Raw genomic sequence first — 19,839 nt, 5'->3', positions numbered from 1 at the left:
CTGGGGTTGGACACGTGACCTTGAAATGTGTGTCTCAGTAGAGGATCAGTCCTAACATTGAATCCCAGTGGGCCCCTGGTGACTGGCTGACTACCTGGTCCTACATTGTGCAGTTCACTGGTCTTTGTAGTTTTTACTTTGCATTTTCTGACTTAAAGCCTTTCCCTTCTGTAATCATGAACTTAGATCTACACTCAAAAATCTTTTTTAAAAAACACTTAAGTATAGTTGATTTATAGTATTTTGTTAGTTTCAGGTGTACAGCATAGTGATTCAGGTTTGTTTTTTTGGGTTTTTTTTTTTTTGCAAATTATACATATTCAATTATAGGTTATTACTAGATAGTGAATATAATTACCTGGGATTTCTTTGGAAGGAATGATGCTAAAGCTGAAACTCCAGTACTTTGGCCATCTCATGCGAAGAGTTGACTCATTGGAAAAGATTCTGATGCTGGGAGGGACTGGGGGCAGGAGGAGAAGGGGACGACAGAGGATGAGATGGCTGGATGGCATCACTGACTCAATGGACGTGAGTCTGGGTGAACTCCGGGAGTTGGTGATGGACAGGGAGGCCTGGCATGCTGCGGTTCATGGGGTCGCAAAGAGTTGGACACGACTGAGCGACTGATCTGATCTGATCTGATACGGTATGTCCTTGTTGCTTATCTATTTTATGTATAGCAGTTTATATCTCTTAAATCCATACCCCTAATTTGTCCCTCTCACCCTCTCTCTCCCCTTTGATAATCATAAATTTATTTTCTGTGTCTATGAGTCTGTTTCTGTTTTGTTTATACATTCATTTGTATTATACTTCAGATTCCATATATGAGTGATATAGTATTTGTCAGGGACGGTCCTAAGATGGAGGAGGACTAGGACGGGGAGACCACTTCCTCCCTCACAAATTCATTGAATGAACATTTGAATGCTGAGCAAATTCCACAAAACAACTTCTGAATGCTGGCAGAGGACATCAGGCACCCAGAAAGGCAGCCCATTGTCTTCGAAAGGAGGTAGGAAAAAATATAAAAGATAAAAAGAGAGAGAAAAGAGGGAGGGATGGAGATCCATCCCAGGAAGGGAGTCTTAAAAAAAAGAAGTTTCCAAATACCAGGAAACACTCTCACCGGTGACTCTGTGGCAAGTCTTGGAACCTCAGAGGGCAACATAACCGGGAGGAAAAATAAATAAATAATTAAACCCTTCAGATTACGTGCCCAAAGGCAACTCCCAGCGGAGAAGCAGCGCAGACGCTTGCATCTGCCACTAGCAAGCGGGGACTGAACAGGAAGGTGCGGGCTGCATTGCTTAGGGTAAGGACCGGGTCTGAATGCCCCGAGGGCAATCAGAGGGAACTAACTAGAGAGAGCAACCCAGACTGTGGGATAGCTATCCCGAGAAAAGCCCTAACCTAAGACACCGCCAGGCCCGCTCACAGAACAAAGGACTGAGCAGAGCTAGCCGGCTGCGGACGGGCCCATCCCCCCGCCAGAGACAGGCAGGCGAGGGCAGCCAGAGCTGCAAGGGGGCAATTGCGGCCCCAGAGAGGCATCATCTACCAAACTGCAAGCAGGCTTCATTGCTAACCAAGACTCCTTGGGATTCTGGATGGTCGACATCCGCCCGGAGGATCGTACCCAGAGAGAAGCTCCCCTGAGGAGACACACGGCATGCAAGAGAAGGCACGCCTGTTGTACACCTAGAAAACCGAGCGGCAGGGACGGGGGAGGTGATAAGTCGCAGCCCCAACTGGGGCGACCATGCTTGCCAAGCACCTGGTCACCTGAGCTGCTCTGGCTGGGGAAGGGCACAAAATGCAGGCCCAATCAAGTCTGTGCCTTTGTGGAGTACCCAAGAACCTGAACCTGAGTGGCTTAGACCTAGGAAGTGCACTCAACCCAGGGCCTGCCTCAGACAGTTCCCGGCAGAGCAACCTAGAGCCTAAGTAGTGTAGACTGGGAAAGCACACACACCAGTGAGCGGGGGCAAACCTAAGTGTGGCCGAGACACTGGGAGCACTCCCCACAGACACCAGTGATATTTGTTTGCAGTGTTCCTCCCTCCCCACAGCACGACTGAACAAGTGAGCCTAAAAAAAGTGACCACCACCACCCCCTTGTGTCAGGGCGGAAATTAGACGCTGAAGAGGCCAGCAGACAGAAGCCGAAATAAACAGAGGGAACCGCTTTGGAAGTGACAGGTGAAATAGATTAAAACCCTGCAGTTAGCACCGACTACATAGGAATGGGCCTATAGATCTTGAGAAGTGTAAGCCAGATCAAGGAACTATCTGAAAATGAACTGACCCCACACTGTCCACAATAACACCAGAGAAAGTCCTAGCTATATTTTTACTATTAACATTTTTTAAATTTCTTTACATTAAAAAATTTTTTAAGTCCTCTATTACTCCTTTAATTTTCATTTTAATAACCTACTATTACTTTGCCAAAAAAAGACCCTATTTTTAAAGCAAACTTCATATATATATATATATATATATCATAATTTTTGTGACTTTGTTTTTTTCTTTAATATTGTATTTTTGAAAATCTAACCTCTACTCTAGATTTTTAATCTTCGCTTTTTGGTATTTGTTATCAATTTTGTACCTTTAAGAACCCAATCTTCAGTACCCATTTTTACTTGGGAGCGAGATTAATGGCTGGATTGCTCTCTCCCCCTTTGGACTCTCCTTTTTCTCCACCAGGTTGCCCCTGTCTCCTCCCTCCCCCTTCTCTTCTCTACCCAACTCTGTGAATCTTTTTGTGTGTTCCAGGCTGTGGAGAGCACTTAGGGAACTGATTACTGGCTGGATCAGTCTCCTTTTGATTTCCCCCTTTATCCTCCTGGCCACCTCTGTCTCCTTCCTCCCTCTTCTCTTCTCTGTGTAACTCCGTGAACATCTCTGAGGGATCCAAACTGTGGAGAGCACATAGGGAAGTGATTACTGGCTAGCTTGCTCTTGCCCCTTTTGATTCCCCCTCTTCTCCTCCTGGCCACCTCTGTCTCCCTCCTCCCTCTTCTTTTCTCCATGTAACTCTGTGTACCTCTCCAGGTGTATCTCACTATGAAGAAACTTTACATAATTAACCTAGATGTTTTATCATCGGTGCTGTATAGATGGAGAAGTCTTGAGGCTACTGTAAGAATAAGACTGAAAACCAGAGGCAGAAGGCTTAAGTCCAAATCCTGAGAACACCAGAGAACTCCTGACTCCAGGGAACATTAATCAATAGGAGCTCATCAAACGCCTCCATATCTACGCTGAAACCAAGCACCACCCAAGGGCCAACAAGTTCCAGAGAAAGACAGACCATGCAAATTCTCCAGCAACACAGGAACATAGTGCTGAGCTTCAGTATACAGGCTGCCCAAAGTCACACCAAACCCGTTGACATCTCAAAACTCATTACTAGACACTTCAGTGCACTCCAGAGAGAAGAAATCCAGCTCCACCCACCAGAACACCGACACAAGCTTCCCTAACCAGAATACCTTGACAAGCCACACGTCCAACCCCATCCACAGTGAGGAACCTCTACAATAAAGAGGAACCACAAACTGCCAGAATACGGAAAGGCTACCCCAAACACAGCAATATAAACAAGATGAAAAGGCAGAGAAATACCCAGCAGGTAAAGGAACAGGATAAATGCCCACCAAACCAAACAAAAGAGGAAGAGATAGGGAATCTACCTATAAAGAATTCCAAATAATGATAGTGAAAATGATCCAAAATCTTGAAAACAAAATGGAGTTACAGATAAATAGCCTGGAGACAAAGATCGAGAAGATGCAAGAAATGTTTAACAAGGACCTAGAAGAAATTAAAAAGAGTCAATATATAATGAATAATGCAATAAATGAGATAAAAAAACACTCTGGAGGGAACCAACAGTAGAATAACGGCAGCAGAAGATAGGATTAGTGAGGTAGAAGATAGAATGGTAGAAATAAATGAAACAGGAAAAAAGAAAAAATAATTAAATGAGGACAACCTCAGAGACCTCTGGGACAATGTTAAATGCCCCAATATTCAAATTATAGGAGTCCCAGAAGAAGAAGACAAAAAGAAAGGCCATGAGAAAATACTTGAGGAGATAATAGTTGAAAACTTCCCTAAAATGGGGAAGGAAATAGTCACCCAAGTCCAAGAAACCCAGAGAGTCCCAAACAGGATAAACCCAAGGCGAAACACCCCAAGACACATATTAATCAAATTAACAAAGATCAAACACAAAGAACAAATATTAAAAGCAGCAAGGGAAAAACAACAAATAACACACAAGGGGATTCCCATAAGGATAACAGCTGATCTTTCAATAGAAGCTCTTCAGGCCAGAAGGGAATGGCAAGACATACTTAGAGTGATGAAAGAAAATAACCTATATCCCAGATTACTCTACCCAGCAGTACAGCAAGGATCTTATTCAAATATGAAGGAGAAATCAAAAGCTTTACAGACAAGCAAAAGCTGAGAGAATTCAGCACCACCAAACCAGCCCACTGCACCAGTTTACATTTCCACCAACAGTGTCAGAGGGTTCCCTTTTTGCCACACCCTCTCCAGCATTTATTATTTGTAGGCTTTTTGATGGTGGCCATTCTGACTTGTGTGAGGTAAAACCTTGTTGTGGTTTTGATTTGCATTTCTCTTACAATTAGCAATGGCACCCCACTCCAGTACTCTTGCCTGGAAAATCCCATGAACGGAGGAGCCTCATAGGCTGCAGTCCATGGGGTCGCGAAGAGTCTGACACGACTGAGCAACTTTACTTTCACTTTTCACTTCCATGCACTGGAGAAGGAAATGGCAACCCACTCCAGTGTTCTTGGTTGGAGAATCCCAGGGATGGGGGAGCCTGGTGGGCTGCCGTCTATGGGGTCGCACAGAGTTGGACACGACTAAAGTGACTTAGCAGCAGTAGCAGTACAATTAGCAACATCGGACATCTTTTCATTCACTCTTGGCCATCTGTATGTCTTCTTTGGAGAAATGTCTATTTAAGTCTTCTGTATTTTTTGATCAGATTATTTGTTTTTTCAATATTGAGTTGTATGAGCTGTTTGTAGGTTTTGAATATTCACCCCTAGTTGGTCTCATCATTTGCAAATATTTTCTCTTATTCCATAGATTGTCTTTTCATTTTGTTGATGGTTTACTTTGCTGTGCAAAAGCTTATAAGTTTGGTTATGTCCCATTTGTTTGTTTTTGCTTTTATTTCTTTTGCCTTGGGAGACTGATCTAAGAAAATGTTGCTATAATTTATGTCATATAATGTTTTGCCTATGTTCGCTTCTAGCAGTTTTATGGTATTTAGTGTGAGGAAGTATTCCAATTTCATTGATTTACACATAGCTGTCTAGTTTTCCCAACCCCACTTGTTGAAGAGATTGTCTTTTCTCCATTGTATATTCTTCTCCCCTTTGCTGTAGATTAACTGACTATGGGTACCTGGGTTTATTTCTGGGCTCTCTGTTTTGTTCCATTGAACTATATGTCTGTTTATTGTGTCAATACCAACTACTTTGGTTACTGTAGCTTTATAGCATAGTCTGAAATCTGAAAGGGGTAGGCATCTATCTTTGTTCTTTTTTGTCAGGATTTCTTTGGCAATTCTGGGCCTTTTATGGTCCTATATAAAATTTCAGATTTATTTATTCTAGTGCTGTGAAAAATGTTATGAGTATATTAACAGGGATTGCATTAAATCTGTAGATTGCTTTTGGTAATATGGTCATTTCAACAATATTAATTCTTCCAATCCAAGAACATAGAATATTTTCCCATTTCTTTGAATCATCTTCAATTTTTTTATAAGTGGTTTATCGGTTTTAGCCTATAGGTCTTTCACCTTCTTGGTTAGGTTTATTCCTAGTGTTTTGGTTTTATTTTTAAGCTATTTGAGATGAGATTTAAAAAAAAAAGCTTTCTAACACAAAGGTCTTGAAGGGGTTCATTGATATGTCATCTCTCAGTGCATTTGGAAGTATTATTTCATTTAAATAATGAATAACTTATCTTCTAAGAAACCTACAGTACAGAAATGTCCAGAGCGTCTTCCCTTCTGTGGTGCTCAGAATGTGAAATTTTGGAGCTAGAAGGATTCTTGGAGATTTTGTGCAACGGTCTGCTTTTACAGTTGAGGAAACTGAAGCCCAGAGAGGTGAAGTATTAGGAAATCACCAGGTATTGGGCAAGCTGAGACTAAACCTCCTGACTCATGGCTGATTTCATGTTCTATATTTTCTGCTGCCTATGAAAGCTGAAAAGAAAACCCAAAATATTCATCTCCCCAGCCTTCCTCATCCCAGAATCAACAATCTGTTTCTAAAGTCAAGTTGTAACTGTTTCTGAATCACAGAGCAGGGGCAGCCCCAACCTATCACTGAGGTAGTATGACCCTCTTGGCAGGGATCCTGCTGCTGTAAGGGGTGCTGCTGCTGCTGCTAAGTCACTTCAGTCATGTCCAACTCTGTGTGACCCCATGGACAGTAGCCCACCAGGCTCCCCCGTCCCTGGGATTCTCCAGGCAAGAACACTGGAGTGGGTTGCCATTTCCTTCTCCAATGCAGGAAAGTGAAAAGTGAAAGTGAAGTTGCTCAGTCGTGTCCGACTCTTAGCAACTCCATGGACTGCAGCCCACAAGGCTCCACCATTCATGGGATTTTCCAGGCAAGAGTGCTGGAGTTGGGTGCCATTGCCTTCTCTCCTTCCATAACGTAGTCTAATTGCGGCTTCCCTGCTAGCCTCTTGCTCTGTGCCAAGCTCTGGCTCCCACCCAGCTCCTCTTAAGGCAGAGCCAAACCCCAGACTCCCTTGTCCCAGGAGCTGGTCCAGAAAGGTCTTAGAGTCAGCAAGAAGGAGCTCTATACCACAGCCTGGGGGGTCTGGCCACCCAAGCTCCGGCTTCCTGGGTAAGTGGCCAGGACTCCTCCTCTGTAGAGACATGCCCCAGCTCAGCAAACAAAGGACAAGGTAGAAGAAGGATAGGTTAGTCGTGGCACTGAGGAATATAGGAATATTGACTGTACCACCCCTGCTGGAGAGAGGTGTGAGAGTGCTTGCTCTGGCTTACCACTCTTTCTTCTGAGACTGGGAGGAATTCTGAGTGTCAGTGCCTTAAGTTCAGACAAGGAATAAGTCCCTGGGATCCTGGGACCACGTGTCTGACTAGGCCTCTGCACGCTGCAGGTGCTGCTGGAACTGGGAGGATGTGAACAGGTGCAGATGACTTCTCTTCTTCCCAAAGAGGCTTTGCAAGTTTTTTCCACTCTTCCCTTCCTTGGGAAGAGCAGTACCTGGTGTGTCCAGTGATGGCCTCTCTTGTGTCTTTGAGATTTATTATGAGAGTTCCCAGGATGGGTTGGTTAATTCTTTGATTATTTATGGTAGCTTTTTCTGGCCAGTTTTCAAAGGGCAGGCAGGACATGTGGGATCCCACCTTTTCCTGCAGAAGGCCTATGTATCCTCCAGACACAGGTTCACCTCTCAGTCTTTGAGTCCCCACAAATGAGTCTCCATCAAGGGTAGGGTAACAGTCATTCATTCTCTGCAAGCCTATATTTTCATAGGCTTTAGCAACATTTCTCAAAATGGAGAACTCATGGATGCCTAAGGTATGCCTGCAGACCCTTAGGGATGCTCAGGCCTGGTTAGAGAAACACATTAAGTTAAATTGTTTTCTTTCACTTGGGTTGGTCAATCAGCATGAACAACATTGTAAACACAAAGAGAAACTCGGACCCTGAAGTAAGATGGTACTACCTGATTATAAGGTAGTTTCCCATGACTCAGAAGGTACTGAGGCTAATTGTGATTTTTTTTTTTTAAGTTGTCAGAATGAGACAAAAATTTAAAAATTCCTTTTTAGAACTCATGGAATTTTACCTCCTCCAAACCACTCCTGCTTTCCCAGGACTTTCATGGATTTCCAGATGCTATTTTGAGGAAAACGATTGTAGAAGAGTCTTTCCTCTATCCAGCAAGACCTCCCTCTGCAGCAAGAGCAAGAGATGGCCTTGTTGGGGCTTTGGTCCCATAGCAGGGTAAGACTAAACAAAGGTCACCCACTGACCACACAGTTCTGAGTTGACAGGGCCTTGGAAACCCTTTCTCCCAAGGCCATCTGATTTATGATTGTATTGTCAACATCCCATTCCATTACTAGACACAGTTCACAGTTCAGTTGCTCAGTCATGTCTGACTCTTTGTGACCCCATGGACTGCAGCATGCCAGGCTTACCTGTCCATCACCAACTCCCAGAGCTTGCTCAAATTCATGTCTGTTGAGTCGGTGATGCCATCCAACCATCTCATCCTCTGTCATCCCCTTCTCCTGCTTTCAATCTTTCCCAGCATCAGGGGCTTTTCCAATGAGTCAGTTCTTTGCATCAGGTGGCCAAAGTATTGGAGTTTCAACTTCAGCATCAGTCCTTCCAATGAATATTCAGGACTGATTTCCTTTAGAATGGACTGGTTGGATCTCCTTGCAGTCCAAGCTAGACATTTCCTATTAATGCACGGTCTTTGCATCCCAGAGTTGGTCTAGAATTTTTACTAAGTAGTTTTGCTCTTGACATCTGGGACCATGTTGATTTTTAAAAGCCCCCAGAATATTGGGGATGAGGGTATATAGGTCTTATTTGAGCTCCTTTTTAAATAAATGGATGCAAGAAGTTCATTGTAGCAGACAGTGAATGTACTGATTTGCCCCTGAAAATGCACAGATGGGTGAAATGGGAATTTGGAGAAGAAGCACAGATGGAGAAATCTTTTCATTTTGATTTGTCACTGAGCAGAGACCTGGAGTTGCTGAGGGTGTCAAGACACAGATGCAAACGCAGGGAGAAAGAGTGATACAGACACATGGCAGGCACAGCTGGCAGGGAATGTGTTTCTGTAGGGTTCAGACACACGAAGAAGGATGCAAGCAGGGGTGGGATGGACACTTCAGCACAAGTTCCTGGTGTCCTCCTGTGGGGATACAACTGAGTGCTATGGGATGGATGAAGACTCAGTGATGTCTCCAGATCAAAAACTGCTGTTTCCTGTCTCTGCCCTTGATGTGCTGAGCCAGGCATTTCTCTCTGAATTTTGCATGGGGCTTGATCAAGTGAGTGTTTTAGTACTGTTGCTTCTCTTGAAATCAGTTTTCTTTAGGGTGCCACCTAAATGTAGATATCGTAACTTTGCTTTTGTGGGTTCTCGCTATTAAAAGTTTAGTACAAAGTTCTGAGCACAAGGACTTCCCTGATAGCTCAGTTGGTAAAGATCCGTCTGCAATGCAGGAGACCCCGGTTCAATTCATGGGTTGGGAAGATCCACTGAAGAAGGGATAGGCTACCACCCACTCAAGTATTCTTGCACTTCGGTTGTGGCTCAGCTGGTAAAGAATCTGCCTGCAATGCGGGAGACCTGTGTTTGATCCCTGGGTTGGGAAGGTCCCCTGGAGGAGGGAAAGGCTACCCACTCTAGTAGCCTGGCCTAGAGAATTCCATGGACTATACAGTCCATGGGGTTGCAAAGAGTCAGACAAGACTGAGCGACTTTCACTTTCTGAGCACAAATGTATACATCTAAAGAGTCTTGTTTTTAAAAGCATCTGCTGGTCTCTGTCACATTGTTTACAACCAAAACAGCTTTCTAGGGGCACTAAGTGATGTGGTTAGAGTTGTCAGATAAACCAGTAATGAGATTCCTTGGCCACTAGATTGTTATGTAAAATATTGGAAATGTGTAGCTTTTTAGTTGGTTGATGAAATTCACTTATCACTTGAATTTACATGCCAGTGCTGTGTTTGAAAGGTATACTGGGGATGGAGGGTAGGCATTGACTATTTTTAGAGTTGTGGTGGGTTACTTATGCCTGGGTAGCTCAGCTCCCTGTGGCTATTGTTGATAAGGTGGAAACATACCCCACTGGCCTTGAGGTAGAGTGCCCCTTGCTTGGCTGCCTCAGTGGGGAAGCCAGAGGTGGTAGAATGTTTTGGTCTACACTGCGTTGTGCTTGCCAAGATCTGCTCGTGGAAGTGCTGATCCTTTTCTGACCAGCACAAGGAGGACCCCTCCTTCTGAGGCTGGTGGCTCAGAAACTACTCAGCTTTGCTGTGCCCCCACCATGCTGTGACACGTGGAGTGGGGAGAACCTGCAGTCTTCTGTGACTGGGGAATCCCACCTTCTTTCCCTGCTGTCTCAGATGAAGAGGAGACAGTTCTGCCTATTCCTTTGGCAGGGTTGAGCTCTCTGGGTAGGTCCACCTACTTAGCGAAAAAGAACCTGCTTCTAGAGCCACCCGTCATATTAGAATGTGGTGCTTAATCAGACGAGTACACCAAGGCAGGCATGGAGGGCAATATGTGAAAATTTGGCTAGTGCTGGGCTGCTGGCTGCCTAGTTGGCATGTGGGCAAGAAGGAGCCTGTCACCTGCAGCTTCCATTGTGCTGTGCTTAGTCACTTAGTCATGTCCGACTCTTTGCGACCCCATGGACTGTAGCCTGCCAAGCTCCTCTGTCCATGGGATTCTCCAGGCAGGACTACTGGAGTGGGTTGCCATGCCCTCCTCCAGGGGACCTTCCTGATGCAGGGATCGAACCCAGGTCTCCTGCATTGCAAGTGGATTCTTTACCGACTGAGCCTCCAGGGAAGCCCTTCCACTGGCACTGCCTAAATGACCAATGGCCTCCCCAGCCCAAATGTGCACAGGCCATCACTGTTCGGTCCTTGGGACTATGAAGAGGGGCTGAGCCACGTTTGTCAAACAGAAAGACAGGGGCTGACTTACCTACTCCCTGTTACCCACTAGACATCTTTCCTACGAACTAATTTTGAGTGCTGGTGGCTGAAGAACTTAACTGGATGCTTTATACTGATGTTGACATGAGAGCCAGTTGGGGTTGAATGGCCACAGTATGTTCAGCTGCCATCTTTTCACACTCGCCTACAAACCATCTCTTGATGCTCCTGCCAGAGAGAGGCCATGGGGCGGGCATGAATCATGGGGCTTGAGCTAATGGTAGTATTTTTGCATTATTATCAGATATCAGAGAAGCATAACAGGACAGAGGTGATGCTGGATGGGCAAGTCTCTTAAGGTGATGGCCTCCAGACAACATTATAAGGCATTAAATACTTTGTGTGAATGTGAGGATTTAAGACACACGGGGAAGGAGGTCACAATAGCTCCCCACTGAGCAAGGGCACAGGTCTCAGCCTATACCTGCTCCCCCAGGGGCTACTTTCCCTTCGGGTCTGAGTGGAAAGCTCTTACTCTTTATTTTCTTCCTCCTTTCAATCGCATCATTCTTAACACCGTATCAAACTCCAAGGAATTTGACTTTTGAATCACAACTCAAAAACATCTTGTTTGAAGGATAATTCCAATTTATTAACAAACCAGAATAAACAGCACAAAATGACTGTGAAAGACCAAGAAAGACAGACAGGGGTTCATTCAGGCCAACTCTCCTGTGCATGCTGGGATAAACCTTCCCTGTGCCTCTTTGATGGTGCCCCTTAGATGGGGAAGGCCTGTCCTGCAGGAGCAGGGTGAGCACAGTTCTTCTCTGCTTCTGCCTCGTGGGTGGGAAACTCTCTCTCTACTCCCCCACCCCCCAGAAAGTTCCCCTCTGCAGGACCATAAACCTGCACATCTAAGACTTGAAAAACATTTTTCCACTTTGCTGCTCTACTTTTTCACACCTTTAGATTTGTTTTTATGAATGAAATTGTGTGTTTGAAACAGCACATCTCGACACAGATTGCAAACCCAGCCCATTAGAAACTATTGTTCTTTTCTCCACTGCCTGATAGTCTAGATCCAGGCTGATCCCCACAACATGCCAAAGAGAAACTAGTAAGACCTCATATTAGAGTTATTAAAAGCATGAACATAGTCTCACTTGATCCTCACAGCAACCCTGGGAGGTAGGCAGGCAGGCACAGTGGTTCCAGGATCCAGAGAACAAAGTCATAACTGATGGAGTTGCGAACCAAATCTGTGTACTCTGACCCCTGGTCCAGGGCTCCTTCCACTCCACAAGGTGAACTGGGCCCACCCTGGTGAGCAGGGTGGCTTTTCTGCTCAGGAGAGATAAGACGTCCTTTGGGCTTGCAAACAAAGGAGATTTTAAGTACATACCTCAGCAGATAGCTCAGAGGATAAACACACCTGAGCTCAATCTAGCATCAACATCAGAGGGATAAACAAAACAGACATAGGCATCTTTGACAAGGGTTTCTTCTTGTTTCCTGATTCTCATGTGGAACACACTGGGTGCCCTAACATGAATGCAGCGAAGTCCAGGAGGAGGGAAGGCATTCAGAGGACTTTTTCATCTATCAGTTTATTGATTCCCTCACAGATCTTCTTGAGGTTGGGCCTACAGTCTCCATCCAGGCTATAAAGGGTGGAGAGGAACTCCACATCGGCAAAGTGGTTGAAGACATGATTGATGCGCCCGTGGGTCCTGGGTGTCAGGTGTCGCTGCACCAGTTCATGCACCAGGTCCTTGCACTCATGTAGGAGCTTGGAGAGCACGTTTCGATCGAAGGTGTATTCCACTTCATAGAAGCTGACAATGGTCATGGCGGTCTGGTTCAGCTTCTTCCTAAACTTCTCCACTATAACAACTTCCTCTGGGCTGAACTGGTTGTTCCGGTAGAGGATCCCGATTTTGATTGCCACCTTGATTAAGTCCTTCATGATCTTGTGGGCTTCCTTTTTGTTATGTATGTGCTCTTTGGTGACTTTGTAGAGCTCATCAAAGATCTCGCTGCTGGTATCATCAATCAGCATGTTGGCCACAGTTTTGCTGGCTATTTTGCTCAGAATCTTCTTCTGGGCTTGAAGGGCAAGGTTCTTTGAACTAAAAACATCAGGACCTATGGTAAGAAAAGAAATAAGAGTTATATAAATAGGAGAACCTTTGATTAGGTTTCTACAAGTGAAATATACTAACTTGAACTTATGTTCTTAGGGCAAAAATTCATGCCTTCGTAACCCATGACTCTTTTACGAAACCCCACCCTAGCCTGGTTACTCCACTGTCCTTGCCACATGATATGCCTGTTTACCTTCTTGAACCTTTTAAATTGTCCTTTTTCCTTTCTGGACATGGTCTTCTCATGTCCAGGCCAGATCTCATTCTTTTGACCTACTTCCTGCAGAAAGCCTCCTTGAATCTATTTGCTCATGGAAAACTCCCTACAATAATTATTGTAATGAAAACCATTCAGTTTTGCAACTTTACAGGAGGAAATTATTGCTTAGTGATAAGAATGTAGCACCAGTGCCAGCCCCATTCCTAGGACAGACCTGGGTGGTTGATCATGGGAGTGTTTTTTGACTGAGTCTTAGAATCCATATTCATTGAGTCTAAGATGTATTTTTTCACATTTGATGTCTTGGAAATAGTGATCTGTCTTATAGTCACTGTTGCCAGGTGGTAGTTGTGCTATGGTTGCATTACCTGTGTGTGCATCAATTTACACAATAGGAGACAGAGATTTGAAATAAAAGTCATGAGTACTCTTGAAAGAAATGTTGCCTCACCAATGCTCTTGATGACCGAGAACTACACTGTGTGGGAAACACAGACATCAATGCTCTGAGCAAAGATGCTTCCGCCAAGTAGTACCCTGAATGTGAGGAAATGTAGAAAAACCAAACCCAGTTTATTTCCCATACTTTCCACTTTATGAACAAATGAGAATAATATATGTTAAAGGAAATAACACTATGTATAAGAAAGTCTAAAAAGAATCTTCTAATAAGAAATTGGACACAAAACTCTAACCAGTAAGAAAGCAATCATTTGTAATTTAATTGGAAACATTTTCTTCTTTCTTAAGAGTATATAAAATAGCCTCTTGTAATTGATGGGGTCTTAGACTGGATGGAATACGCCATGAAGTTACCAGTTAGCTGAAACTGGTATATGAAATGAAACCCATTGGCCATCTTCATTCAACAGTATGTATGTGTATCCTTCTTATCTTCCCAAGGAGAATCAAGTTGCCTGAGGACAGAGACAGCATCTCCCAAAGCACCTAGTTACGTTCTGGGCACAGGGATGGAATGGCATTTGTTAAATTAAATGCTAGAGAAATTCTGCAGTATAAATTTCCCTTTGAGAACTGAGGGCTGTCTAGGATCCCAAGAGTTCTTTTCCAGCACTCTGTGGCTGCATGGAAGTGGCAGGCAGCATGGACAGCCAGATGGCTACATATACCAGCTTTTGCAATCCTCTCTGGCCCCTCCTCATCTCAATCCCACCCCCTCTGCTCACCTTGGATTCATCCCTCAATGGAATGCCATTAATCCCTGGGTGCATAAGTCTCACAAACATGGACTCAGTAAATACTCAAACACAATTCAGACACAGGCCCCAGCTCTTCCTCCACCCGTATGCCCCTTCATAGACTGGCTCCTTCCCTCCCAGCTCAGCCCTGGGTTTTCCCAGGACAGCTACTCCTGCTCATGGACCTCTTCTAGCTGTCAGCCTCAGGAGCATGGCCTGGAGTGGGGTCACTAAAGTGGGATCAGTAGAACTAAAGAAGCAGGCACCATGGGTCTCCCATGGCCCCAGAAGGCTCTTCTGAATGTCTGAGAACATAGATTCTTCAAGTAACTTCAGAGTAAGTGACCCTGACACAGCCAGGATTTTCCCTTCAGCCTCAGTGTGAAGGGAAGAGATAGCAATTTTTGACTTTTCCTTACTGTGAGATTAATGCCCTTCCAGAGCTGGAGACAATATTCTTGCCCAGACCGATCATCTGCCATGGTCATCAGACCTTTGTGTAGATAACCTTTGTTCCAAAACATCACATTCCTCCTCCCCGTACAAATATTTACCAGCATTAAGGATATTTAAAAGATTGTGCTGCATGCTTTGAAGTCAATTCCACAGGAGAAACTTAAAGACTTTTAAGCTTTGGCTCTGTCACCAAAATAACTGTATGCCTCCCTAGGTGGTTATTCTGTTGGGGAACAATGGAATCCAGATGCATCTGTTCTGGAATATCAAAAAATGAGTCATTTCTTTGTAGACACAGTTCCCCAAAATTGAGAAGATATTTGAAGAACCACTATAGAAATGCAGCACAGAAGCAACTGACCAACTAACTATGTGTCTGCTGGAATATAAGCTCTATGGGAACAGGGGTTTGTGTCCAAGCCCCACTGACTCAGTGGGCCCACTGGACCCAGGCGGCCCTTGGCAGCCATTGTTGAATGAGGGAACACTGGCTCTGAGCCAGGCACTTCATGGCTTTATCCCTGAGAGCTGTGGTAAGCTGATGTATTTCAGATTCCAAAGGGCCATCACACCTTTTGCTCTTACATCCCCATAAGAATTTTGAAAAGCGAGTACCTCCTTGCATATTTTTTAACTTGACAACAAGTATTTTTCACCTTATGGTTAAACAGTTATACTTTCAAAATAGATTACATGTCTAGATATTTTAAATATTGATACTTTAAAATCAATGTGTTATTCTTTTAAAAGTGTCCAGTGTACACAGCACACACCACAGTGATATAACATCCATTATTGTCCATTTGAAATTGACAGGAGCAAGCTTTCCTTTAAAAATGAGAGCTGCTACACTGTTTTTTTTCCCTACTTAAAATTGTATATCTATGACATATAGAGAACTTTAACTTAGTATCTGTTTTTATGCTTGAAAATGTTTTATTTGATCAAGCCATCCATAATTCTCTATAACCAAAGGATACATAAAAATTGAGATTTAAATTAAAAGATAATTCTAGTGATCAAAATCTCCAATCCTTAAAGAAATTCCTTAAAAAGTTATCATTCTAATTATTTTGGGTAGAAGTATTAAACTGTTATAAATATTAAACATAAAAAGTAGTTTTATTGGACATGTACCTCCAAGTGAGATTAGTAGGGGCACGTCATCACTTTGACCAGGTTTTGCATGCCAGTGAAATGTATTCATATTTGTTCCAATAAGATTCTTTATGGGTGGGAACTCCATGATTGAACCAGTGGAAAGAAGGAAGGTTCCCTGCACTTTGACCTCAGATTGTTGTTCTGACAGTTGAATTTAGAAGATTATTGAAGTGAGAAAGAGGAGTTGGACTTAGATATCAAAACTCTCCTCATCTGCTCATTGCATGGAAAGTTTCTGGACTCTCCATGGTGCACACACCAATTTGAATCCTGCTCTTTTATAAGAGCAGTGTTGTTCCATGAGATGTTAAGTGCTGTTCTTTTCGGAGGAATAAAGAGTTTCTTTTTTTTTTTTTTTAAGGTTTTACTCCATAATTATAAAATACTGGTTAAATTTCCTGTGTTGTACAATATATCCTTGTAGCTTATTTTATACATAACAGTCTATACCTGTTAATCCCCCACTCCTATTTTGTCCCTCCTCCTTCCCTCTCCCAAGGAAGAAGGTTACTATGGTAACTGATTGTTTGTTCTCTATATCTGTGAGTCTGCTTCTTTTTTGTTATATTCACTAGTTTGTTGTATTTTTTAGATTCCATGTATAATGGGTATCATACAGTATTTGTCTTTTTCTGACTTATTTTACTTAGCATAATACTCCCTGAATAAAGAATTTCTTGATCAAAAAAGGTTTGGAAAACACTAGATTAAGCAATATTAAACAGATTTCTTTACTATGAGACTTTAAAAATATTTCTTTAAAACATTAAGGTGTTTTATCAGCTGTCAGACAGGGGTGGGTATAATTGGTAGAATAATGACCCCCCCAAAATGTCCACATCCTAGTCTTGGAATCTGTGCATGTACTACCTTACCTGGTAAAATAGACTTCATAGATATGACTAAGTTAAGAATTTGGAGATGGAGAAATTACCCCATATTAGCCAGTAAACCTGATGCAATTACAAGACTCTTTATAAGTGAAAAGGGGAGAGAGAGTCAGAAGAAAGACTTGATGATGGGGGCAGAGGATCAAAGGGATGTAATGTCTGGCTTCAAAGATGGGAAAGAGAACTGCATCAGTCAAAGAACACAGGTGGCCTCTAGAAGTCAAAACGGGCAAGGGAACAGATTACCCTCTAGAGCCTTCAGAAAAAACGCAGCCCTGCTGACACATTGGTTTTCAGACCTATAAAATTCATTCAGGATGTCTGATCTCCAAAGCTGTGTGACGATAAATTTATATAGTCTTCAATCACTAAGTTTGTGGTAATTTGTTATAGCAGCTGTAGGAAACTAATTCAGGTGAGTAGAGTGTGGACGTGTTCTTGTTTAGTCACTAAGTTCTATCACTCTTTTGACCCCATGTACTCATTAGGCTCCTCTGTCCATTGGACTTTCCAGGCAAGAATACTGGAGTGGGTTGCCATTTTCTTCTCTAGGGCATCTTCCCAACCCAGTGATTGAACCCATGTCTCCTGCTTGGCAGGTGGATTCTTTATCACTTTAGCCACTAAGGAAACCCAGAGGGTGGTAAAGCATTTCCCAGTTTTATCTAGTTGCCAAACTCTGTTTTTTTGAGTAGAGTGACCAACTGCCCTGAGTTGCCAGGACTGAGGGGTTTCCTGTATGGTGGACTTCTGGTGCTAAAATTTGAAAAGCCCAGGAAAATTGGGACAAGTTGGTTACCCTCTTCCTGAGCCACTAATGATACATAGATCATTGACCTAAAAAATGAAGAACAATGTTGAAGTTGCTATCATCTCAGCAGGGTAAGATGCTTACTCTTGTTGGCACACACATCACACTTCTCTACTTGCTTTTTAATTCTAGAGTCAATCTTAACCTTTTTTGGTCTCTTTGGGCCAAGGTTTCCTTTGTCCCTTGGTTTCTCTGCAATTACTGAGCATTTACTCTTTGTTCAATTCTGTAGAAGTGCCATGGGGGATGTCCTCCCCTCTTTCCCCAATATTTAATTGGGTCCTACTCTGAATATGGTCCTGCAGGGAGGCAGGGTAGAGACAAATGAAACAAAATACTTTAACGTGTGAAGTAGCCCAAATTGGCATGAGTGAGAGCAGCTGGTGGAAGCTCTGGGCTCTGAAGGTGGACTTAAATGTATAGGTGGGGATGGCTACAATATCAGGAGGTGGTTTCTAAAGTCATCGAAATAGGCCAGCAATTTCCCCCAAATCACAAAGGCCTTGGGTTGGTTTCCCACATATGTTCTCAGCAATTTCTCCTGTAAAAGACCATGTTATTTACCTACAAAGGGACTTGTGGTACAAGCTTCTATGCTGAGCCCTCAGGAGGGTCACAGGTATTGAATCTCTGAAGCCTAACAATCAAGAATCTGGAGCAGAGGGATTACAGATCATCGAATTATAAGAGAAACTTTAAGAAAAAAACAGCAACCAAGCAGATTCCCACAGTCTACTCCAAACTGTCAGTACTAAAATCTTTAGAAGGAGGGCCAGCAATCACAAGCTCCCTAACATTTAGCATGATTCCAACCTACTGAAGGTAGGACCCACCAATCACGGCATGCCCCAACATGTATCTTACAGAACATTGGTCCTGTCAGATGTTGCAGGGGAGGAGATTTTGTGGTCAGCTAAATGAGTTTGTAGATGACTATATACTGTGGCTGGCTTTTGATGTTGTGCCACACCAGACAGCTTATTAAAGGCTCTGAAAAGTCCTGTAGTAAAGATAACTGTGTAGTTTTATTATTTATTTGATGAAATAGCATCAAGACACCAATCTGGTCAACTCTAACAACTCCCAGGGGGAGGGCTGGAGAGCCAATACTCTTTCCAACAGGCACGGGATTCAAGGGAGAGTGTGTGCACCAAGGGAGGGCTTGGGGGTGGGGGGCAGACTTTTTTTTTCAATTTATTTTTAATTGGAGGATAATTGCTTTGGGACAGACTTTTTTCATGTGGAAATCTTGGACTTGTTTCCTTCCACCCATCCTTCTGTCTCCGTCTTTTGCAGAGGGACCATGTTGGTGACTCACCAGGGAGAAGCACTGCAGGCTGAGAGGAAGAGCATGAACTTTGGAAGCCAAGGTCAGGAGTGCCCTGGGAATACCTGGGAAAACAGGTCAAACTAGTGTGCATGTGTGTGTTTGGGGGAAACACCAAGAAGATCTAGGCTAGGTCATGGCAAAAACTATTCTCTTTTTCCTGTATACAAGCCTTAAAAAGGCTCTTTTAGCCAGTGACAATTCTCTTAACCACATTTAAACAACAGTACCCATTCCCCAGTCATGAAAAGTAATGGATTGTTTACAGTACCTGGGAATCTTTGAGAACGGAAATAGAAAGGTGATTATGCAGTTTGTGTGACTAGCACAAGGAGATGAGACTGAGAAAGATGCAAAGTCCATCCTTGTAGAAAAAAACAAGAGCTTCCTTAAACCAAGATTGATAAAGGAGCTCAAATAAAAAGATTATAAAGTCAGTGCTCTGAGAATAAGCAACCTTGGAACATTACAAGGAAAGGAGAAATACCAGAACTCTGTTGGGAGAATGGCGTGGCAATGGGAATGAACTATTTTGAAGAGAGAATGCAAAAGTCATCTGAGTGGGCCTTTTACTGCATGGAAAAGTGTTGGGGCCAGTCTGAGCTGATGCGTCTATAAATGATGTTTAGCTGTAGCACAAGTGATGTTTCCGCGTTTCTAGAAACACTAAGCTCTCCTGGATGGTGAAATGCCAAGCTGGAGGTGATAAACAGCAGGAAAGGTGAGTGGGCAGAAAAGAGGCAGATGAGCTTCAGCATGGTAAGAGCAAGGTGATACATTCTGGGAAAAATAAATGATGGTTATGAAAGATGACAGGCTCTCAGCTGTCAGCTACAGCCCAGAGAAGAGCTCTTGAGCATCAGCCCAGGATGTACTGTGGCAG

General features: G+C 43.4%; 1 protein-coding gene across 1 annotated transcript in view; it reads right to left on the bottom strand.

Moving 5' to 3' along the window:
* Window positions 1-11,372: 11,372 nt before the first annotated feature.
* The window catches only part of TNFAIP8L3 (TNF alpha induced protein 8 like 3), a 45,534-nt gene continuing 37,067 nt past the window's right edge, over window positions 11,373-19,839 (bottom strand). The window contains exon 2 of the mRNA XM_019968840.2: window positions 11,373-12,893. Coding sequence (XP_019824399.1) covers window positions 12,331-12,893 — 563 coding nt within the window. The 3' untranslated portion in view covers window positions 11,373-12,330. The remainder of the gene's footprint in view (window positions 12,894-19,839) is intronic.

The sequence above is a fragment of the Bos indicus genome, chromosome 10 (assembly GCF_029378745.1).
Source record: "Bos indicus isolate NIAB-ARS_2022 breed Sahiwal x Tharparkar chromosome 10, NIAB-ARS_B.indTharparkar_mat_pri_1.0, whole genome shotgun sequence".
Lineage (NCBI taxonomy): Eukaryota > Metazoa > Chordata > Mammalia > Artiodactyla > Bovidae > Bos > Bos indicus.
The sequence above is the reverse complement of the archived record's forward strand: the minus strand, read 5'-3'. Positions and strand labels throughout refer to the sequence as shown.